This window comes from Sinocyclocheilus rhinocerous, unplaced genomic scaffold, assembly GCF_001515625.1.
Source record: "Sinocyclocheilus rhinocerous isolate Xijiao unplaced genomic scaffold, SAMN03320098_v1.1 scaffold271, whole genome shotgun sequence".
NCBI lineage: Eukaryota > Metazoa > Chordata > Actinopteri > Cypriniformes > Cyprinidae > Sinocyclocheilus > Sinocyclocheilus rhinocerous.
The window spans coordinates 1,334,946-1,361,045 of NW_015657574.1; the positions used below are offsets into that span (position 1 = coordinate 1,334,946).

Genomic DNA, 26,100 nt, shown 5'->3' on the forward strand with positions numbered 1-26,100 from the left:
AAAGGCAATGTCAGTGTCTTAATGCAAGCTTTTTTTGTTGTGAAAACTGTGACTAGATTATTTACAGTAAAGAATGCAAACAAATGCCTATTATTTCAAGGCAAGCATCACTGTTATTGTCACCCATAATTAGGTTTAGGAACTTTGAAAAGCACAATGATGACATATGAGGAATAATTGTATCATTAATTACCTTTAGCCGTGATGCTCACAGTCTCTGGACTGGACATTTGTTTTTGTATTTTTTTGAAGGTGCCATCTTCATTCATGTTTTCCTGCCATACTTCACACTGGTATTGGCCCTGGTCCTCAGCCCGAGCCGAACAGATGGTCAGCAGGTAGTCCGTGTGACTGGTTTTCACTGCTCTCATCTCTGCTGCATTCTCTCGCTCTTTGTAACTGTCAAACATAGTGAGCACCCCAGAAGATCCAATATGGGCCACTTTCTGCTGGTTCTTCAGCCAAGTCACCGAGAAGAAATGACCAGGAAGGTTCTGTGCATTCACACTGCAGCGGATGTCCAGTTCGTCTCCCTCCTGTAGTGGCCCCTTTGAAGCCTTCAGATGAACACTGAACGAGCCTGCATCAGGGGCCACTTTTGAGACACAGGAAACAGCATGAGATTAAGCAGGTTCTCTTACACAACTTCCTGTGTATGACTGCACTCATACTCACTCAGGCATTACAACAGGTTCTGACCTATATAGTTACATATGACATCCGCTGTCCATTATTATGCTACAAATGCATCTGTAATTTGGTAGAAGCTAGAAATGCCATCATGGGTAGGCTGTATGACCTGCATTTATCCTCAAAAACATCTACAAACTACTTCAGGTAACAGAAAATTTGACACAAAATACATTAACACAGGTTCAGTGATTTTTGTTTTCTCTCTGCTGTGAATTATTGACTGAAAAGTGCATGAAACTATTAAAACTCAAGAGCTATTTAGACAAATGGGTAGATAAATGGGAATAAATATCAATATTTGATTGTAAGGATATTATTGTTACTTTTGTACATTAAACTTTGTCTTTCTTAAATGCTAAGTGTAAAATCTGGTTGCTGAAGTAAAAATCAGAGAGCCTCTGGTTTAAATTACAGAATAAAAATCTCACCGATTCGTTTGATCTCCACATTGCATGCTGTGGTGGTTTTGTGGGCAATCTGTGTCCAGGAACGGTCTGGGTCTTGGATCCACTCAATGGCTTTGCAGAAGAACTTCCCCTGGTCTGACTGCTGCACTTGAGGCATCTTCAGTCTGTAGGTTGTGTCCTCCACCTTATCCATGCTGATAAGACCAGCACGATAGCCATCCTCAAATCCAGCTCCTGGCTTTACAGTCAGATCTTTGTCCAGAGTAATGATTGGCCGGGGGATTTCATCCTCTTCACCATGAAGAAACCAGGTGACCGACAGATGAGTATGTTGAAAAGTCTGGCTGGAGACCTGGCACTCAAGCTGAAGAGGATCACCTTCAGACAAGCTCTGAGAGGGAGAGCCAGAGTATGATGCCTCCAGGGTGTCTGCAATCACTGTGGATAAAACAATCTTTTTTCCTTTTTTGTCATTGAAAATGTATTAACAAAGTGAAAAAAAGTGATCGACCAATATGCATGTTTCAATGCCAATACCAGCATCTAGAGAACTGATATCAGCTGATACTACATCAGTGACTGATGGCTGATGCAGTAGTGTTTAATATAAATATAGCCAGTGTTGGGAAGGTTACTTTGGAAATGTAATAGGTTACAGATTACAAGTTACCCTATTTAGAATGTAATAGTAGTGTAACTTTTTCAATTACTTTATTAAAGTAATTGGTTACACTTTACTTGAAGGGGTGTGCATAAGACTGACATGACACCTTCATAATCATGACATGACACCTACATAATCATGACATGACATGTCATGAATATGAAGGTTTTTTATGCATGTTTATGACAACTGTCATTAAGTGTCATTCGCTCAGTTATGTAATTTTTTATGCAAATATGACATTGTTTGAGATGTCTTTGTTATGGGCTATGGTTGGGGGTAAGGTAGAGGTAGGGTTAGGTTAGGGTTAGGTCAAATAATGTCATATTTGCATTAAAAATGACATAACTGAGCGAATGACACTTAATGACAGTTGTCATAAACATGCATAAAACCTCCTTCATATTCATGACATGTGTCATGTCATGATTATGAAGGTGCCATGTCAGTCTTATGCACACCCCTTCAAGTAAAGTGTTACCAATTAGACTATATAAAGAATGCAGGCAAACATGTGTTCATGTTTTTTTCTCACATCAATCATAACAGAGACTTTAAGTTTCCTGTAGCGCTGCAGGAGAAGAGGTTCCAATGGCTGCTGCGACCAAATCGGACATATTTTTTCCTCTCCACCAGACTCACAGAGATCCTGAGCTCATAAATCAAAATGGCTTGTCTGTACTGTACTTGAAGGACAACGAGAATGGGAAAGTGCCCTTTTCATTTTCCTCTCTCTTTTGGACATTTATGTAAGAAACAAATGTATTTATTTGTGCCTCCTGTTTTACTACAGTAGCAAACATAACAAACAGCAAATGAATCATTTTCACATGGAGCCACAGCTCTGTTCATCACTTATTCTCTCTTGCAGTGAACCAGGAACATCAGGGCCATTTTGAAGATGGATTGGCACTGTTTTTGAAGAGCTCTCGCAGACATGGAAGTGGATTTACAACAGAGAAGCGGCAGTGTGATCTAGGGGGCTTTGATGCCATATGGAATGTCATATGGTGATTAATAAATTCAAGTGACAGAAATGTCTTCCTTTCCAGAGAAGCAGGGGGTGTCTGCGGGATAAAGTCAGCCAATGAGGCCTGCGAGGTGGAGAACTCACAGCTCAAAACAGGCCCAAAAATAGAAGCATGTCCAACAGAGTTGGTAGCTGGATTTGAGTGCATTTATACCACACTGTAGAATACATTTTTCATGTGCAGAACGCTAGAAAACCACTGCTCAAGTCCCTCATCACCATCATGATTAACAATATTAGCATCCTGCCACTGTTTTCACTTTCCTTTGAGGAAAAGAGATGGTTTTTTTCCTTCCTAATACAGTTCTCTATAGGGTGCTAGCAGTCTTGTGAATAAAATCTGGGCTGTAAACCAAAAAAAAAAAAAAGGGAAAAGTTTAACCCTAGGGTGAGGATGAAGAGTCGATTCAAACTACTGCAGGGTTACTTGAACAAATTAGTCTTAAATTATCATGTGGAAACTGTTCCTGGACAAAAACTTGAAAACTGATACGTTAGCAAATTTTTACTTACTTTACAATGCAGGGTGGAAAAAAATGTGAACCCATAATTGTTTGACAGTCCATTTGCATCAATAACCTTCACCAAACATTTCCTGCAATTGCAGATTGTACCTGCACAGGAGTTGGGAGGATTTTGCATCATTCATTTTTATAAAACTTTAGTTGGAGTTCAGACTCAAGTATTCATGTCTGTTGTCATGCCAAAGTTGAGGTCAGGACTCTGGACCACTGCACAAGTCATGCTTTGGGTCACTGTCCTGTAAAACCCAATCCATACTTTTACACCCATAGACTACTGTTAAATGTGTTCTCAGGTGTGAAATGTGGTTTCTGTTGAGTTTATTCTTTAGCATGTTTCTGATGAAAAAGGAAAGCAACTATAATGAACAGTGTTTAGTTGTGAGAATACAGACTTAAAGACAATTAGATACAATTGAAACTTCTTAAAACTGTAAATCATGCAAGGATTCTGTGGGACATTGATGACAAATCAAAAGGATTTTTGGGTGGTCATTTAAATATTCGTAGCATTATGGCAAAGTGTGATGAAATGAAACATCTTGTCACAAATTCAAATTTGGATTTTTTTTATGTCTGACTGAAACATGGTTGAGCTATACTTCACCATCAGCAATGTTGTGCGTTCCTGGTTATAATATTTTTTAGAAGGGATAGGTTGGTGGGTAGAGGCGGGGGTATTATGTTTTATATTAAGGATAGTATTCTGTGTACTGAATTACAGTTAGCTTATAACTTTGATATTGAATGTATAGTTTTAGATGTTTCTCTTTCACCACAAATGTCTTTTATAATTATAGCAGTTTATTAGCCACCTTCAGCAAAAAAATAAATTTAATGATAAATTATACAGTATAAGCTTCTTAAATTATGTGATTTTACCCAAAAAGTTATTCTACTTGGAGACTTAAACGTAAATTGGTTAGATAAAACAGGAAGGAAGAAATTGAAAAATATAACTAGTATCTTTGATCTGAAGCAGCTTGTAAAAGGACCCACAAGAATAACTAGATCGTCTGAAACACAGATTGATTTAATTTTTACAAATAAACCTGATCACGAACTTAAGACTTTTAATATGATTACAGGATTGTCAGATCATAATTTAACTTTTATTCAAACTACTGTGAATAGTTTTATGAGACAAGTTAAAAGTAGACCAAGGAAGAAAAATTGCTTACCTTGGTTAAATGAAAATATTTGGTCACTTATGAAACAAAGAGATAATGCATTGAAACAGTTTCTAAAATCTAAGATGGAATGTGAGAAGTGAAATTTTAATAAATTAAGAAATAGAGTAATAAACGAGATTAGAAAAGCAAAAGCAAATTTTTATATTTCTATAACAGAGCAGGGAAAAGGAAATACTAAATTGATATGGGAAAATCTGAGAAATTTAAAAGGAAAATATAAAAAATCTGTGAGAAATATAGAACTATAGATAGAAGGAAAACGAATTAGCGATCATGCTATGATAGGAAATACTTTTAATAATTATTTTGTAGATGTAATAAGTGTTCTTGCTAAGTCTATTTGTCCGGATATTCCATGTATTGCATTGATGGATAGTCTTGTCCAGGTTTACTCTTAAACAGGTGTCAAATAGAGAAGTTGATAGAATAATTAGTTCACTTAAAAATTCAACAGCTAAAGATAAATATGGATTGGATACAATTTTTTTTAAAAACTCATAAGGAATTATTTACCGGACCTCTAACTCAGATTATTAATTTATCGATAACACAAGGAATTTTCCCTCTGCATGGAAATTTGGAGTAATTACCCCTGTTCATAAATTTGGAAGTTATACAGAAATTAGTAATTATAGACCAATAAGTATTCTCCCTGTAATGTCGAAAGTCGCTGAAAAATGGGTAGCAGAGCAAATAATCACATATCTTAATAATAGTGCCTTTTCCCTTCACCCTAAGCAATTCGGTTTTAGAAAAAATTATTCTACAGAAATGGCAAATTGCTTTACGTTGGAAAATATTACATCTTTGATGGATAAAGGAGTTGTAGTTGGTGCTGTATTCCTGGATTTTAAGAAAGCTTTTGAAACTGTAAATCATGAGATTTTACTTTCTCGGTTATTAAATTTAAATTTTTCAACTGAGGCCGTTATGTGGTTTAAATTTTATTTAGAAAATAGAAAACAATGTGCATGGGTTATAAATGCGACATCAGAATACTTGGATTATAATATTGGAGTTCCGCAAGGTTCTATTTTAGGCCCATTATTGTTTAGTATGTATGTAAAAGATTTACCAAATGTATGTCCTCCAGATGTTATTTGTCAAATGTATGCGGATGATGTTGTGTTGTGTTGTATGTACATGCAAAAAGTCAACAACAGGCTGCACAGAAATTGACTGACACTATGAATCAGGTTGCACAATGGCTTATCAACTCACATTTACATCTTAATGTCAGAAAAACTGTTTGTATGTTTTTTACTAAAAGGCCAGATTATGATGTGAAAGCAAATGTATTTGTCCAGGAACAAAAACTTGAGGTAGTACATGAATTTAAATATTTAGGATTATTATTAGATTCTCAACTTTCTTTTAAAAAACGTGAAAAAAATGGTAAATATAGTGAAATTTTATTTAGCGAATTTCAGATTTATCAGAAATAGTTTGACCAACGAAGCAGCAGTTCTATTCATGAATTCAATGATCATTCCTCATATCACATATTGTATGACTACCTGGACTCAAACATGTAGGTCTTGTAAGAATCTATAGTCTGCCCCGACCCAGATTCCACTCCACAATATGTTTGATCATGCTCATTTCCCAAAATGGCTTAATTATTATAGAGAAGAAGAAAGTCAACAGTTATGTTGTTTGTAGATCACTTGGGATGATCACATCCTGAGCAAATGGTGACCAATTGTAGAATGGGAGCAGGTGTGGGACACTGAGAACCACCTCAGACAAAAGGGGTGTCAGAACTTAATTAACATACAGACCACAGCTGTAACAACAGGAGCAACTTCCTTTACATTGAGGGTAAACTCTAAGTGTATAAAATGTTTGAGCTTAGGATGTTCGGGGTTCAGTATGACTCCGTTGAACCCAAGGTACTACATGTACTTTGTCACTACTATTCTGTAATAAAAGTTATTCTTCATCAAGATCTTCGACGTCTTCACTTTTCTTACAGTCTTTTCTTAAACCAGTTGAAATTATTTACAAACAAACTCTTAAGGTCTTGGATAAAAAACCAAACAGCTTTCACCATTGTAGCATATAAACTAAGTTCTCTATTTTAAGTTGGGAACATTTGATTCAATTTGCTGATTTGGTACTTATTTTTAAGATCTTAAATGGTTTTGCTCCACCTGTTTTTAAGGATTACATTTATCAGATAACAGGACGGTATACACATGCCGGTATTAGAGGTGATTGTAACGTGCCATTAAGAAGAACTACCTTTGGCCAATTATCTTTTGCTTTTAGAGGAACACATGAGTGGAATAGACTCCCAGTAGAGCTGAAAGAATTAAAATATTTAACAGGACACTGTGGTTTCTCGAAAAAGCTGAAAATATGGTTATTGACCCATCAAAATTGTGATCATTTATAGTGATTTATGGATATGGTATGGTAGTCTGTAATTTTGTGTTTCAATATTCTTAGTTTATTTTTTCCTTCTGTTTTCATATTTTCTCCTTGTTCTTAATTTGGTGTATTAATATTCTTTGTTTATATTTTCTTTCTGTTCTTAACATCAACCTGCCAAAAGGGACTACGGATGAAAATTAGCCAGTGTTGGCTAAATCTGGTGCATTTTACATATTGTATGTACTATTAATGTGCATTGTCCCTGGTTAAATAAAATAAATTGAAATAAAATGAAAATGAAAGAACTCTAATAGTTCTCAGTACACTCTAACAAAAAATGTGCAAAAACACTGCAATCGTTAATGTTTGTAACACAGACTTCGGAAGATAAATGTTTAGAATATTATAGAAATCATACTGAAAAAAATGTGTTCTAAAAGCACTTATTCTTTACTGTGAAACTATATAGTTTTCAATACTTTCCACCTAGAGTCAATCTTGACTCTAGTCCAATCTTGAATTTTTGTTGTTTTCTGTAAAAGGCTGTATACCTGAAAGAAGGCATCAGAACAATGAGAAACCTCAACCTAGGCTTTGAATAAAAATATGACAGATATGCATTATTGTATTTCAGTCAGTGCATGAAATATATTGTACACTGATCTTTACACAAAACAATCTCTTAAAAACTTTCTTTAAACGTTTTTCAGAAAGTAAAACTTCTCAAACAGAAAATCTTTCATTCAGACCTGGTGCCAATGTTCAAATGAACGTAATCTGAGAATCGATAATAATTGCTTTGAAAACTCAAGATGTAAGTGTATTCAAGAATTGATCTCACCTCACACTAATGGACATAAAGTATCAGCACTGATCATTAACAATTAAAAAGTTTCCAATACCACAGTCTAAAGCTATCCAAAGACTCTGAGGTTATCAACAAATAGTTTGGTAACACTTTTTATGAAGCCCGTATTTATAATACATTATAAGGGTATTCTTAAGGCATTTTAATGAATGCATAATGCATTATAAAAAAACTTATAATATGTTATATCAACTCATGAATAATCATAACAACAATTATAATACATCATAATACTTACGTATTTGTGGTTATACGTTTAAGAGTATTATTTATAACACACAATGAACACCATATTAAATCTACTTCATTTACAGAATAATGGACTGTATCATATCTTGACATATAATATATTATAAATACGGGCTTCATAGAAAGTGTTACCAATAGTTTTACTGTACTTTCTGGGGGTGGAAAGGGCTGCATGTTGCAAAAACATTTATTCTGGCCCGGAGAACTGAAATGTGAAAAATGTGTTGCCTATTATCTTTGCCGTTATCGCTGCAGATTATTTATGACACATTACTGTGCAAAAGTCTGTGCACTAGTAAAAGTGGTTTTAAGTCAGTTATTTCTATCTTTTGCTGTAGTGTGTCAGTAGGAAATATCCATTTACATTTCCAATCATTCCTTTTGCCATTAATTGTAATAATCCAGTGAGATTTTTGTATGCACAAGGAGTCTGACAACAGCAAGTGCTCCACACAGAGATCGTATCTCACCATCATACGGTCCATCTGGAATGACATGAAGAAACAGAACAAACTGAGACAGACTAAATAAGAACTGTGGCAATGTTTTCAAGACACTTGAAGAATCCTACCTGCAAAACTACAGTACTATGAAAAGTTTAAGGCACTTAATGCTGTAAATTGAGGAAGCTTTCAAAAATAATGTCATTATTTATCAATTAACTGCTATTAACTAAATCAAATCAACATTTGGTGCGGCTGAGTTTAAAACACCTTTTGTTCTAGGTACACCTGTGCATAGATTTTCAGTTAGTTTTGGAGGTATGGTTTCTTAAAGCATCTTGGAGATGTTGCCACAGTTCTTCTGGATTTAGTCTGTCTCAGTTTATTCTGATTCTTACAATATATATATATCCTCCAGACATGCATGTGTCTCCTCTTCTTAGAGCTCCAAGTGTAAGATTTCATTTCAGCCCCTGGGAAATTAGCCAGCAAAGGCTTGAAGGAACCTTGCATATATGTGATGAGGCAGCTCATTAAAGCTGACACAATAGAGCTGGTGTCTTTAGAAACACCAACATAACATTTAACTGCCTGAGGGTTGACAAGGCCATGTCCGAAGTGTCCATCCAAAGAGAGAAGCCAAGAAAAAAAAAAACTCTATGAGATGAGAGGTCAAACCATATTTAATTTCCAGTCTCCAATGTGATTTTTTTTATATATCTGTTCCTGTTCTGGAACAGATGTTCAGTTCTGTTCTGTTCCTCTAATTTAAGTGGCGTTTCAAGAGTGTTTTTCATTGCCTGTATCATATATAATATTACACAAGACACTATTTCATCTGATCGTTTAGAACAGTGGTTCTCAACCCGCGGCCCGCCACGAATTCAAATACGGCCCACCATGCTGAACACAATTAAAAAAAATTACTTTCAGTTTTACAAATCATTTTAGTTTTTACATTAATTTAAAAATGTACTAAATAAATATAAGCTATAGCCTAATGTTTTTGAAGGTCACATAGAGATTTAGGAGAATAATACCTTCTAAATGAATATCCGAAGAGCCACAGGACTTGATTCAAACATTCAAAAAGCATCATGTCCCACTTTACAAAGCTCCAGCTGGCTCCCTTTCACACACAGCAACCAGCAACTCCAGATGGAGCTCGCTATTTAGAAGATCCCAAGGTCTCCAAAGTCTGGTGGAGAGGAATAACACGAGGTCAGAATGCCTAAGAGACCATCCATACAGGCCTTCCGTCATCCTACAGACAGCAGGGGGGAACGGGAACGGTTGTCTGACCTTTCATAGCACGTATTCTATTAAGAATGCAGTCTGAGTCACAGCCAATCGAGTCTCTGAAAAACAACTGAGTCTCATATTGGAACAGAATGATGTGTTCCCTTGGTTTCATGCTTGATATTACAGGAAGCTGCACTGCACACCGATATATTTCCTTGAAATACTGAAGATAAAATGGGCAACATAATATCAGAGCATTTACTGCAAAAAAACACAACAACGGCGAACAAACAGGACTCACAATTACCATACTTGACTATCACAGCGGGGCGTTCGACCCAGACCTCCTGCGGCAAAACAACCGTGGTATCTAACCATAACCAATGCCCTGCATGTGATGAATCAATAATCCATTAAAATATAATATCTCTGTGTAATTGGATTTGGGAGCTTATGTTTTTGCAAAATGTTCTCAGGCTCAAATGTAAATAGGGTCCTGCTACATCGAAAACCTTTGTCTAAATGTAGACCCTGAGAAACATCATACGGAGAAATAAAAACAGAAACTCTCAGGGATGCTTCCAGCTTGTCTTATGAGGATGTATCAGCAGTGGGCAGAGTCTAGTTTATGAAATCATAGGGGGTAGTGATATCAGCTCCCCTGTTCGCCTCACTATTGTACAGGGGTAAACTTTTATATTATTACCATATAGATTGGCTGTCTGTCTGTGTCATTTCCATTTTGATGGAGGCTGAGCAGGGATGACATTATAGAGTGTAATATACCATTTCATGATGGGTAGGTGGAGCAAGTGTGGAAAAAGGGGCTTTGGGTGCTGTGGTTCATATTTTTGTCAAGAAAGTAAAGGCAGAATATCTAGCAACTCCACTGAGGAACCTCAAACAACAATATCTGCACTCAAGTGCACAAAACAAAAAATATTGTTTAAATGAATCAAAGAAATTACATTATATGGTCATTTGTCAATGAATTTTTAACTTAATATCTGTTATACAATTATTATTTTTCTGTCAAACAAATTTGTAGTGTAAAGGAACATATCAGATTTAAAATGAAGCTTATAGTATCAAATCTTTATTATATTCTTAATTTTTTCATGCACGGATTATTTTCATATTATGGCCAAAAACAATAAACAGCAAATATCAAATTTTTATCCTGTTTTTTTTTCTTCTAAAGTTAGTAAAACACTAAATACTAAAATTAATCATTTAAGTGCTACTAGCAAATTAAGGCATCATGTCAGAATACTGCAAAATATTGTAATATCCAATTTCGTATGATATCAATAAATAAATCCTTTTCATTATTAGAAGCCCTGTTAATTAGCATTAGTACTTTTATTCAGCAAGGACACATTAAAGGAATCAAAAGTGAAAGTAAAAGATATTTATTTATAAAATTACAAAAGTAATAATATTATATTATTTTCATCAAATGCTGTTCTTAGGTGATCTTCTATTCATCAAAGAATCTTGAAAAACCGGACGAAAATTCAGGCACTCAAAAAATAACTTACATTTTAAACAGTAATTGTAAATTGCAATAATATTTCACAGCAGTTGTTTTTACTGTATTTTTAATCAAATAAATGCAGCCTTGGTTGATGAGCATTAGGCTCTACTAGGCAACCACTGGAAAAATAAAAGCTCACAAATGTCCATGTAAAACATTCATTGTTTCTCATCCTTTTTAATTAATCTTTTAACTACCGACTGCTGCTTCTCACTTAGTGGATTTAAATCCAGAGAATGAAAACATTGGCCAGCTACAATAAACGCTGGCATGCGGGTGTTACTTTTAAGACTTCAGGGAGTTCAATGATTAACTATTTTCTCTCATCAGGGCAAATGGATCAAATTGTTCGGTTCACTGACAGTTATCGGTTGCACTCACTCACTCTTCTCAGATCATGTTTTGCTAAACCCATTAGGAATAATTGGCCATAGCTCTTACAGACGGCTCTAATAAGCCTGTTTTTTTCTAGACTTAGAGTTCTTTTGCTTACATTTACTGAGACACAGAGGCTGTATAAAGGCTAAATTAATTTTGGCATTTTTTATTAAAAGTAAAACTTTCAGACTGAAACCACAAAGGCTCTTGGCTCCAAATTGGCATTCACACAGGGTTCTTACTGCAAGGTACAGCATGGCCATTGTGTCCAGGGACACTCCGCTCTGACTTCAGGCTTTTGGAGCTCTACAGTAATCTGCAGGTTTATACAAGCAAGAGCTGAAGGCTTCAATCTATAGCATTTTCCATCAGGAAAACCCAAGGCATTTCTGTGTGCAAAAAAAGAAAAAAATATATTTTCAAGGTTGCAAACCCTCTTGGTGCACAGAACCAGAGCAAGAGGTAAATTGGCTGTATGCTGAGGCTTTGACTTTTCTCAGGATCTTCAAGTTTGATGGGGAAATACCATTTAGAAGATGATAAACATATTAGAGCATTTTTCCTTTGCGATTCAGTCGGTTCATCAACTGGAAAGCCTTTACAGCTGTAAAAAGCATTTGCACAATACACAGAGTTGTTTTGTGACCACAAAGGGGCAGACGATAACCTTGCTAAAGTCCATCACCTGAAAGAATTTGAGCCGGTAGAGATGGGAAGCAAACAAAACTACAACACCTCAGTAAACACTGGAGAAAACCTTCAGAATGAGCAGAGGAGTAGCTGAATGGCCTTTAACTTTATGAACTCCATCTGGTTTGACAGCTGTTGATTTTATTTACTCCCATTACTCATGTTGATCATAAATTTTAAACATGTCCACCAAACATGTGGTGTTTCATCTTTGACATCCAATGATGCACTCAGCATGATGTAACAGCACTGACTTTTCAACTGGAATCACTCCAGTTCTCTATGTTTGTGCATCCCATGCTGTCGGTCTGTGAATTAGTGGTGGGCATTTACTGCAGGTTATAACGTTATGCCAGTAGGTGGCGACAAGAGTCTAAGTCACTAAATGATTAATTCAACCGATTCATTCAAGATGCTGGTTGGTTTAGGAACAAGAATTATTTACTCAACCAATTTGTTCAAAAAACACTGAATTATTTAAGAACAAAACACCATTGCCTTTGTGTTGAGGCAGGTCTGTTCTTGCTTTGTTTGTTAGTATTTTTTATTGGCGAAGCAAAAACAGACAGTAACTGTCTAAAATGTAACCGTCTTGTGTCTAAAATGTAAATAACTCAGTATTAACTCCTTGTTTATTAAGCTGTTGTTTTCAAGCAATATCACACAATGGTGCTGCATGAGCAACGACCGCTGTTGCTATAGTTCAAAAGTCATGCGAGATGACATACATTACATCCACAACATGAGTCATTGCTTTAGTATATTGTATAATTCTGATGTAGGATAACTAGAATACTGTTGTTTAAAGTTGCCATAAAATCAAAACTTACAACTCTTTTATGGAATTTTGAAGTGTTTATTACAATGATTTATCCATGCACATTATTATTATTATTAGTAGTAGTAGTAGTAGTAGCAGTAGTATTTTAAACGTGTGCCCTCATAATTTAATCAATTAATTTAATCAAAACATTTAAGTCAACATAAAATAAAAACTGACAATTCTTATTTTTTATGGAATATTGCAGTGTTTATTATAGGCTAAATGATTTATCCGTGCACATAATTTTTTAATTCATGCGCCTTCATAGTCTTTAATCAAGCTAATTCCCCTCCCTCTCGCAACCATATATTTTCTCTGATGATTTCTCTGATGATCCCTCCCCTCCAGCAACCTGTCACTCGGATGAGATCACAGCAATTAACAAACGTCAACAATCCAATCAACGATCCAATCCAATCAAAGTCCCACACTAAATTTTTTCACAACTGTTTTACTTGCATATACCTTACAACAGAGAAGAAAGACACATACCTGCTTGTCATAATTATTCAAATAAATTGTGTGCATATGCATACATTTACATAGAATATTTGGTTATTTATGAAGTACGAAGTATTTCTTTTTAAATAAATAAATCAAATTAAGGCTACAGTTGTCGTCCTTCGAGTGTGTTCACCTGCATTGCTCCTAAGCACTGGACACATCTCAAGAGACCGGCAAGGGATCAGTACACAATCCCTCTACTTGAGATGATTACAGAGGCAGGTAATAAAGCCCGGCCATTAGAGAGGATGCTCTGTTTACTCTGTGCAAATCAATTACCCACCATTTATTTGCTGCCAGGATTGCTGTGTAAGTCCCTTCGCAAGTTACACAAAGAATTGTCACCCCCGTGATCGGTTAGGCACACCTATGGGTTGCTTACTTACTGTCATCACTCTCTTTACCTTCCTATTCTGTTGATTGGAGGCTGGTGAACAAATGATATCACTTGCAAACTGTCGCTTGCAGTTTATCAAAAAACTGAGGTCTGTCGGCTCATACGCTGAATATACGGTAGTTGTGAAGCACAAGGTGAGGGAGCTTGTTGTGTAGGTGATGCCTAACCTGAATGTGTCAGATTGCACATCTGTTCTTACTTATTAGAACCTGAAGTTATGACTACATACCTATTTACAATACTGCAGCCTGCCTTTCATAGCAGACCTTGAATTTCTCTTATCTTGGTGTGTACATGCATTGCCTGAGGGTGATTCTATAGACGAGGCTCTTTGGATGTGTTGAAAAAGGACTATCTATTTAGACAGCAACTTGTAGGAAATGTGCATTTATAAGTGACTGAATTCACATAAAGCTAAACTTTTCACATTTATGTAAATTCACACTCTTTTGGAGCTGTACTGTAATCTGCACAATTCAATTCATCATTTGGATGATGAATTGATCAATTTGTCTGCAGTATTGCTGATTCAGACGCTCCAGTTTATGGTACAAGATCCAAGAAGTTGATTTATAAGTTAAATGGCAAGAATCTAATGTACTATATTTATTTGCTTATGTTGCACACTTGAAATTAATCATGTCACAGCAACTGGCTGTTTTTGTGAAACTTTTGACAAAGACCGTGGCTCATTATAATGTTTATACTTTATAATGTGTGTATAAATGATTTTTTTTCTTTACAGCAGTAGTATTGAACTACTAAGAATTACTTCTGCTGTCTGCACTGTTGATAAACAGCATTTCAAATTAAAATTCCTTCCAGCCTGTTTAAAAATGATATACAATCATTTTAAATCCTTACTGCGCACATTTGACTGAAAATCACTATAAAACTGGCCTAACTTAGCTACAGTATCCTAATGATGCAAAGCATTGCAGAAGGTCAACTGATTGAAAATAAAATGTTAATATATTAATAAATAATAACTGATTGATACATATTAATTAAATATTAATAATGTTAAATACTAATAAAATAAATTGTAAAATATTATAAGTAGGAAAATATAAATGGAAAAATATGGAATTATGTGATTTAAAATAAAATAATAATATATTATTAATAATTATGTAACTAATATTCAGTAAATAATAATATCATAACATTTCATTTTAATACAATAATTTACCTTATATTTTGAGTAGGAAAATATGAAGAGAAAAATATTGAATTATGTGCATTTAAAATAATTAATATCTAAAATATTAAAAGAAAAATATGAAATCATGTATTTGTGCTCTTTGGGCATTGCACTTCTTATTTGTGCTGTACTGCTTTCATTCAGTCCCCTCCTCCACTGTGGTTGCTGTAGCAGTGGGTTGCCAGCTAATGCAGAATATAGTTGCATACATTACCTAGTAGGTATCCCCAGCACACCTCACATTTAACTAAACACAAACCCTGACAGTTTTACCGCATACAAGTCCCGTCATGACCGTCTCTGCCTACACCAGAGCAAAACACACATGCATCTGTTCCTAACAGCATCTTCCCTCCTCTGTGAGATGCTCAACAGATCTAGATGATGCATAGAGAAGAGGATGAAAAATGATGTTTCTGGTAAATGCCTGAGGGAGGTAGAGCTTATCGGACTGAATCAGGAGGAGCAGTGGTTAGTGGCCTCCATTCGAGCATGGAGTGGTGGAGGCAGATAAAGCGTGACGGCTTCTACTCTTCCAGATTATCTTCACAGTGAGGAGAACTCCTCAACTACCCACTATCACACAGGGAGCCCTTTATCTCCTTTAAGTCATTTATTTTGGAGATGAAATCTAAGCATCTGGCAGTACCAACACCTTGCAAGTGTGAGAAGAGTTCAAAGAGACGGAGGAGGGCAGATTTTTTTTTTTTTTTTTGCAGGTGCAGTGTCTGGATGGAGTGAGAAAACAAAGATGATACATTGCAGCACATGCAAACAAACTTTTTGAGCTGGATTAATTTAGGCATAACAGAGCATCTGGTATTTACATCTATTCTGAGCTGATAAGTGATGCTTATAATCACAAAAATCAGAGACTCTCCCCCGCAAAAAAAAAAAAAAAAGAAATGAAAAAAATCGACATCTCATCTGACCATTGGTTATTGGATCACCTGAAATAGATGTTACTATCAGATTTAAACAAGTCCAACAATGCATGAAGAAAACTAGAAAGATCAAGATGCTGTCTTGTGATGACTTGGTGTGTCCATATCAAATCCACGTGATGATTAGATGTGGTTTGTGTGTGTGTGTGTGTGTGTGTGTTCCTTCTTTAAAGGCAGTAACTTTTAAATAATATGTTCATATCATATCTGGTGCATGAAACACTCCTAACTAATATGGCAGTCCCATTAGCCTTAGTTTAGATAGTTTAGCTAGTTTTCAAAGGCTTCTTTGTGAAAATGGCTTTGTCATCCTCAACAGCATGATTTCACGAAGCAGACAGCAAGCGATCCGCTTCAACATTTGAATACTGTTTGCATGAGCAGGCTAGTCAAAACACAAAGCAAATCATCTCAGCCAGCATTAGAGTTTCAGACAAGCTTCATTCATGACTTCAGAGCACTATAGACTCCATGGTGAGAGAACCTAAGCGGTTTCTAATGGCGTGCTGAAAAACGGCCTGTAATACTGAGGACAAATTAATTTAAAGGGGCCCCTGTTGTACGATGCAAGAACAATATAAGGTCCGTTCAAAGCTTAAGCGGCACTGCTACATTTGTGCTATATCGCTCTGTACAGAAAGCAGCGGCAGAACGCACCAGTGACAAAGGCAAAGGCGTTTTAATGACAGGTGGGCAGAAATCCCAGCGTGGGAGTTTAGTTTAGCGTGTGAAGGAGGGTTCGTGCAGCTTGGGGCTCTGACGCTTATTCTGCAAAGACCGCTGTTCCCCTACCCAATTTAGCTGGCTCGCCTGTCAGAACGCTTTAAATAAACAGCTCCGACAGCTCCCACGGAAATAACCCTGATGTCCTGTCAGACTATTGTGCTTCTGCGCACTCCCTTTTTGCTTCCCAAAGGACACAATTTGTGTTCTGCGCATTATAAGTGTGTACGTGTGTATGAGGAAGTGAAGCAGTCGATTTATAGGGTCGCACTATCAACCCAATCTCCTTTCACAAATGGAACAGATATCATAAGCGCTGCTGCAGCAAGGGCTTGTGGGAACACGGAATGTTATTTCGGTCACATTGTACGTTTCTCAGGGTGACTGAGGAAAACTAACAGATATTGATCTGAAAAGCGAAGGTGCGCTGCGTGTGAGTGACACAGAGAAGCTGATGTTACGAGACAGATCGAGGGTGTGTTGGGATATTGTCTGAAGGTCTGAGAGCTCAGGAAGAGGTTGATCCGAGTGTAATCTAGAGGGTTAGTTAAGGGGATTTATTCTGTGCATTTCAATTGCATTAATTAACGATTATACGTATCTTATAAAATATACACCATATGCATGCTCATTAAAAAAAAATCTTAATCAGCATGTGTCTTGTTTTCCACTCAACATATCTAAACATGCATCAGAAGTTCAATTATATGAATATAATTTTTTACTTATACTTGTTTTAAGTTACATATATTAATTAAATGAACACAATTATGTAATCATTTTGTTTTAATGCCACTGGCAATTTTTTTTTTCTGTTCTTAACCATAAAAAAATACTATTTGCATAAAATAAAAATATTTGCATAAGTCTTCTGAAATTCTGCTTTAAGTATTAATCTAACACAATTTAAATAAAAAATTGCATAATATATCAACAAGTCATATTTTTTATACAGCCAACTGTTGTATAAAATTTCTATTTTAGAGCAAAAAAAAAAAAACACATTACCTTGTTGGTCTTTTTAAAATTCCAGACGAAAACTACAACCCAAATCCTGTTAATGCGCTTTGGGTTGAGTTTATTTTTAATCCTCCATTTCTCCAGTCTGCAAGGGGAATCTTGCTGATACCTTTCCGTCATAAACTCTTGGACTCAAAACATTGAGATTTAAGGTTTCTAACGAAACTTTTAATACATACCCTCTCATTCTGAAATGAGATAAGACAGGCAGGATGCTGAGTTTACCCGCTGGGATCATTTTTGTACATTTTAGTCAAAGGCTCCAGATAAAGGCCCTTTGCTGATAAGCAGTCTCTTTTTATTTGACCAGTTTGGAACTGTTTGCTGTCTAATTTATATTCCTGATGATGCTTTTAGCTGCTGCTTTGCGATTAAATTCTGTTGGCAGTGAATCCACAGATGCAAAACAAAGTCAAGCCTGCTTCTATAATCAGCATGAGTTAATAAACTACCCTCATATACTCTGTGCACATGCAAACATCCATATGGTACAGCCCAATCCTATAACAAACAGCTATAGCGATTACTGGCACAGGATCAAAATCTGACCATACTGACTATAACACAAAAGAAATACACAAAGAATAAATAAAGGTGCTGAATACAGACGTGCAAGCTCTCCAAGAGATTTAAAGCAACCAAATGACCCATTAAAAAGCTATACACCGTATGACTATTCCACACAATAGCTGAGATAACAGCTGACATATCAATGCGTTTATCTTTTATACTGCATTTTAGGCAGTAAAACATGCCCTTCAATGTATGTGAAAGAGTGCATCATCATAATCAGACATTTTACTGGAGAATCTCAAAGCACTGCCAACAACACTTGGCACAAACAAGGCATGATTTTAAAGACAGCCGTTCTGAAGGTGTCGGAGTAGAGCTCTTGTGAGCACAAAGATAAGGTGAGAGCGCCACGTGATAACAGTCTTCATTAGAATATATCTATGCAACTCATATCAAGACTCTGGGTGAAAGTAACTGCTCTTCTCTGATAATAATGCTTAGACACCTCAAGATTGCTGATATAGCAGAGGTGTCGGAATATGTTTTGAAGAAGGAAGAAGCTTGCAAAGTACAGCAGTGGTTGGGACATTATGACATGGCAATGGCTTACCTCATGAATATTAACTCATGCTGATGTTGCAGTGACTGAGCAATCACTTGCTCATTAATATTCATAAGCCATCATATGATACTCACCCTGCAGATACACTTATGCTGGTCTTGCATGTTATTCTGTAATATCAGACCAGCTTTACAAGTTTTTACTGGTTTGATAGATATTTGTGAGCACACGTATCCTAACTAACATCTCCAAGCTATGGATTTGCTCATTTAATATCAAATTATGGTTAGAAATAAAATATAAATAACAAGTTAAAGCAATTATTTTCTAATATACACTCTTAAAAATGAAGGTGCTTCACGATGCCATTGAAGAACCTTATTGCCTAAATGGTTCCATAAAGTACCTTTAACATCTGAAGAACCTTTCTGTTTCACAAAAGAAGGATCTTCAGATTATAAAATGTAAGAAAGAGATGGTTCTTTAAAGAACCTTTGACTGAATGGTTCTTTGTGGAACCAAAAATGGTTCTTCTATGGCATCGCTGTGAAGATCCTTTTAAGCACGTTAATTTTTAAGAGTGTGTTGCACAAATTATTTATTTATTTTTTATTTTCTTACATTTTATGCCAAATCATCACAATTTAAGTGCATTTTGATGCCAGAGTCTGTCAGAGTCCGTATTTTCTTCTTTTTTGGGGCAATGCAGGGCATTTGATCTGTTGGGAATATCAAGTGCTAAAACTTTAGTGAATTATTGTCTGTACCAGAAATGCACTTTAAATGCTAGCCAACAGAAGTGCATATTTTAATATTTGCCTTATAAGTTCAATTGAGTGGGCTAAAAGTGGGCCCTGGCCCCTGTGCCTCTGTCAGACAGCACTGACTGAGATTGCTACATCATTTTTCTGACATAGTTTGAGTGCTGTTCACCTGAAGCCAGATAGTCCGGAGTAAAAGCAACCTCTTGAGTAGCGGATAACGCATTTCATTGACAATGCACCACTAAAAGCTTAAAGGTAAAAGGTTTCGGGTCAGACTCATTTGCTGGTGCAGCTTTGGCATTTACCTGCGGACTCTTCATGCCCGTCTGCTCTTTATCTAATGCAATTCTTAGCTGGACTAATCTCCTCAAAAACCGCTCAAGTGTCCTTGCTCCCTTCGACTTAGTCTTGCTGATTCCTCCAGAGATGACGGTGATCTGCATGTCTTACTGAGAGGAAGAGGAGGAAGAAGAAGGCTGATATAACATTAAAACTTAAAAACCCAGTAGACTGCCAGGCAACTGCCTTCAAAGAACTGTCATGTAACCTCATAAATGACTGAATTCAAAGTTAACGGTGTCGTACTCTAATAAGCATAAAAATAAATAGCAGCACACAAACATAATGTAAAATAAACAATTTAATTAGATTTAACTGAAGATTTAAACTCACAATTGGTTTCAGTAAAGCTGGGTTGCCAAGTCATTTAGTGTTTCCTGCAGAATTGAGCTCCTTTTAAACTGTTAATGCAGGTTGATTTTTCCCCATGGGTTAAAGATTTGACATATGCATGAATCATATTTGACGGAAATGCTTGTATTGAAATATTTACTGCACCCAATTTATATTTTAACAATGTTAAAACTGCACTAGATGATGGTACAGAGTAAAGTGATTATTTTTGTTTTTATAAAAACAGACTGTTTATTTTTACTACTATGTAGTGATATTCAATGTGAAATTGTGTCTAATGCATAGCACTGACTGTAAAATATGTATTTTAGATATGGGAGTGGCATATTTTGAGTCGGACTAGTTTGTAAACTAGTTGAATTTGGTGATTGTTCTAGTTTTGATCGGGCAATAGGCTGGTTTTGTTACATTCTAATAAGCATTATATATTTGTTATATTGTTAAAGTTGGGTTGCACACATCAGGCTGCACTACCCCCTGTTTGTGTTGCAGATGATCATCTCCCCTGTGCGCCTCAGCACGCTAAAAGAGCTTTTTCCCCTAAAAGAGCAATTTCGGGTGCTCTTGTAGCTGGTTTCTTGCTTTTTATTGATATATCTTGTGATATATCTGGCTCCAGATATTCTTTATTCTACTCAGTGCAGAGTTTGTAGTATATGTCAGGAAAATAGAAGACAAAAACAGAAATGAACACATCTGCCACAGGTTGAGCAGCAGAGTCAAGATGACCACAAAGGTTCGCATGCCATTGAGACTTTGACATGTAGATTGTACCTTATTAATAGCATTTATATTAAGTATATATCCTAAAGAGGTCATACAAAATTTCCAGATGAATCATCACCATTAAAAACACATGTAAATCACAACTATAACATAATCAAGTCATTTAGGCCTCATCTCGCTCCCTGAGGTTCTTATTGCCTTCCTCATTCTTATGTTGGTCTTGTGAAAATGTCATCAAAAAGGGCCTGAGGCAGAGAGTCATGCCTAATTACTTCACACAACACACATACTGCTGAGATAATACTGATCTCACAATTTTGACAGCTCAAGTACACCACCCTATGTGGGATGATACACTTGGAAGATGACATATGGTTTCAGGTTAGCATATTTGTGCCTTTCCCCAAAGCCATGCATTAGGATTAATCTGACAGGCATTTTTGCATGTTGCGTTTGAAATGCTATGCATGCATGATAAAGGCCATGTTCATAACCTTGTATTTTCATCATATTCTTTTGCCATGGTGAGTCTATCGATTGGAGCAGGGCTTTGTTGCTGAATGCTGAGAGGTGTCATTTAAGCCAATAATGTGAAGGACTGTCAGTCTGCAATAACAAAGAGATAGTGGGGCTTATTGGTGTTTTGCTGTCTTCTGAATGTCTATATCCAATTGAAAGACTAAGCTACAGCCCTGGCGTAGATGCTTTTCCATCTGTAAGAAAAAGCTGAATGGATCCTCAACATTATTGGCTGTTATCAAGCTTATCCTATCATTTATTGATACACAAAGTTTTTCTGTACCATGAAGCTGCCCATACACAAAAGTAATGTGTACATATATTACATTTCCATACATTAAATATATTTTTATATGAAGTAAAAACATATATGAAACCTATTAGAAACTGGAACAATTTCATATATTAACATCTATATTTATGTATGCGTAAAACAATTTTGACATATATGCCATGTACATTTATATCTATCCTAAAATCCGTCAATATATGTTGATATTTTAGAAGAAATTTTAAAATATTAAAAAAAATGTATTACAAAAAATATAAACATACAGATATTTACAGATATATATATGTTGTTTTAATAAAGTTGCATTGTTGCTACATAAAATCCCACATATAAAAAATAATCATATAGACATTATTAACATGGACATTTTTAAAAAACTTAAATATGTTAAATGACTTCATCTACCTAGAGAATGTACAAATGTGAAAATTATAATATTGCCTTATCAATAACATATGACAATAGCACTCATGATATGACAATATATGTCATATTACATTAATAGACATAACATGCTTTAATAGAAAAATATATCTACCCATTGTTTCATAATAAAAATCAAATCAATAGCAGAACTACAATGAAGAAGGCCAAACAAGAACAGAAAAGCCTATACTAGCTGCACATCCCGATCTGAGTCTGAACATATTTCACAGCTCTGATAATTTGTTTTTGAGTTTAAATGAATCTCAGGGGAAAATAAATGTTACAAAATGTAACAAGATTATTTGGAGGCCAGCGTTGAATTCTCTTCTAAATATCATCTAGACCATTAGAGATGTCTTAGTTCTTCCCCCGCAGACCAAAGAAATGGTATGCGCTTCAGCGAACGCTCTGGCCTGAACCCTGCAGAGCTGTGGGGAGGAACTTCTCTAATTCATTCAACTCCATTAGAGGCTCATCTCATTTATCCTGGTGACTGGTCCTGCTACAGCGGAGCACAAAGTCATCTCTCCATTTATTTCCATTAAAGTGCATTGAAGGATGAGATGCATGTTCATAGAAGGTAAATGTGTTTACAAAATGGGAAATTCCACAAGTGCAGATTTAGAACCACAGTACCAAAAGTTTGGGGAAAAAATAGTGCTCATGTTGCATAAAACTAAAAAATATTCATAAAAATACCACATGCTCGGAATTCAACTTTATACTTTAATAATCATTTAGCTAGTTTTACTATGCCACTATGCAACCAGGCATAGCTAATTAGAATATAAATCCATGAACTAGGCCAGCACAGATCTCATTATGAACAAACGTTTCATTGCTTGCCTTTATTTATTCCATCGTTTGAAATGCTGATTACATTAATGTCATCTACAGTATGACTGATTTCGATTTATTCCCGGCAATGTTTTATAATGAAGAAAATATACATCTCTAAAATCAGAGGTGAGCACAACCATAACAATATATTTGAGTAATGGGCCCATCGCATCAACCTGCTTATTAAGCCTTGGTTATGTCAAGGATTATGAACGTGTTTAGCACAGATGGCAAAGATAAACCCAGAGGAAGCCATTTCCTCATATTCATTCATATTTGTTTTTGTGTTATGTATGGCGCACGTCCAAATAAATCAGACTGGGGAATGTTTAAAGACAAAGTTGCGAGAAATAATGTTTAATCTATTAGCTCAATGTTTTAATTAAGATTTACTATTAAAAAAGTGAATATTATGTGCAGTCAAAGGCAAAAGAGAATTAAACAATTTAAGGCTTAATGGGAATTTAATATCTTGTAACTTGAATGTTTCTCTGGTTAAACGTCATTAATTTAATTTCATAAAAACACAAGAGTTAGAGTTAAAAGAGTTAGTTCAGACAGTTTTTTTTTTGTGTGGTTGCGGCCAAGTGTGAGGACGCGGGTGAGTCCTTAAAGGGGTCATATGATGCGATATTAATTTTTCCTTTCTCTTTGGAGTGTTACAAGCTCTTGGTGCATAAAGAAGATCTGTAAAGTTGCAAAGACTAAAGTCTCAAATCCAAAGAGATATTCTTTATAAAAGTTAAGAGTCAACCACACCTACCTAAAATGGCTCGTTCTAACACGCCCCAACATATCTACGTCACGATGTGAGAAGATTTGCATAACGCCGCCCAAACGTTCACGCAAAGAAAGAAGGCGTAACTTATATTCTCGCTGTAGTATTGTTGTTGATAATTCTAATAATAAATCAGCATATTAGAATGATTTGTAAGTCATTATAATCCGTAATTATGTCCCCACTGGATGCAACAAATGCCTCGTTTATAATGGGTTTTAATGTTTTTGTCTCGTCGCTCCATCACAATATGGTAAGGGGCGTAACATTTCCGTCACACGCTTGAGGTATTCGGTAAATCACAACGCACTGGATAGCTGGCCAATCAGGGCACACCTCGCTTTTCAGACCGATGAGCTTTGTAAAAATCGACGCATTTCAGAAAGGCGGGGCATAGAGGAGAAACAATAATGTATAGTATGTGGAAAATAATGTTTTTTTAACATTAAACCGCATAAACACATTTCATTACACCAAATAATGTTATTTTTAGCAACATCATATGACTCCTTTAATAAATGCAAAAATATATGCATAGCTTTTTTCAGGATTGTACACCTTTTATAGCTTGCCATTCCCAATTGAATAACATGAACAAAAGCATTTACTCTAAAAATTTTTGGCCTAATTAGTATGTGGTCTAATAAATATATGAAAAAGTTTGTTTACATTTTTGTTTTTGTTCCATTTCAAAATATGTCATCTAAATAATATATAAAACTAGCATTCATTTCAAAAAGAACAAAAATTCCTAGAGCTGCTTGGCTCATTTTGATGGACAGTTGGTCATTTATACTTCAAAAGGCAATTTGCTGTGAAAATAACTTGAGGCAATTTCAACTGAACCCTGACAGAAATTTAATCTGTGCTGTCGTTGTTCTCTAATAAATCAATGAAAAGTGAAAAACTTGTATAAATGCACTAAAGACTCATTAAACATTTGGAAGCATTTTATGCGTATAAAGACTTTTTCCAAACTTGCCATAATTAAAGAATACTTTCTTTGTGAACCAATTAAGACATTCCCTTGTAAATATGTTCCTGTCAGTAGATATGAGAGATGCTGAGGGTTGAACACTGGGGTTGTTTATTATCTGTAAACAAGAAGCAATTATTTTGCCTCTGCTGTGAAGAACTGACTTGGCCTTATGTTGGCCTGTGTCACAAGACATCAAATACAAAGTAAATTCATTTCTGTGTGTCAGCACACAGAAAACCAGATGTAGCGGCAGACTTGGACAATCCTTAGTGATTAGCATGAAAAAAGCAATTATTTGTGGATTAGAATGCTCCATTTTACAGTGCTGAAATTAATTAGCGACTGCACACCTCTGTTCATCTGTATGCACAAACAGCTGTGAGCTCATATTGGTAATAAGAATCTGAACTACAAAAGACATACACATCACCCCCCTCCATCTATCTTTCTCTCCGCCTGTCTGTTATTTCAGTTCCCCATCATTGTCAACAATAAGGCCACCATCACCCTCACAATCACTGTCAATGTCATCGCCAATGTCAGTGGCACTCATCATTGAATGTCTGTTTATTTTCAACACACTTTGTTTGCTAGTTAAAAAAAAACCATGTGTTTACTACAGGGCCGTATTGCCAGACAGTTTCAGTATTTTCATGCTTAAACAACCACATACAGCCTCTTTGTCCACAATCTACAGGCAGTAACACGGACAGCTGCCTGACTGCTTCACTTCACACTCACAGATACTTCATTGTGTTTTCTCAGGTTTCTGACGATCACAGTAAATAAACAAACAAACAAATATAATCATAATATATAATTAAACAGCATAGTAGAGACAATTAATATATATATATATAACAAAAACTTGGCTTTAAAAAAATACTATATTACTATAAAAATGATTATTGGAGAATATTTTCTTATTTAGTCTTTCTATTATAAAAATGTCATGATTCATTTAATGCATTACTTGCCAATTCTTTGTAATATTGTTATTGAATATTTTAATTTACTAGCAGTGAGTGAAAATTGTTTTTATACCAATTTTTTAGTGTATGGACAAAGTATCTAGTGTAGATCTATTTAAGTAATAACTGAA

The 26,100-nt window shown here is 35.6% G+C and overlaps 1 protein-coding gene across 1 annotated transcript in view; it reads right to left on the bottom strand.

Moving 5' to 3' along the window:
- The window catches only part of LOC107721263 (immunoglobulin superfamily member 2-like), a 73,098-nt gene extending 47,547 nt beyond the window's left edge, over window positions 1-25,551 (bottom strand). The window contains exons 1-3 of the mRNA XM_016529188.1: window positions 25,506-25,551; window positions 1,122-1,538; window positions 194-595 (exon numbers count right to left, since the gene is read on the bottom strand). Of these exons, the coding sequence (XP_016384674.1) occupies window positions 194-595; window positions 1,122-1,538; window positions 25,506-25,551 (865 nt within the window). The remainder of the gene's footprint in view (window positions 1-193; window positions 596-1,121; window positions 1,539-25,505) is intronic.
- Between the last annotated feature and the right edge of the window lie 549 nt (window positions 25,552-26,100).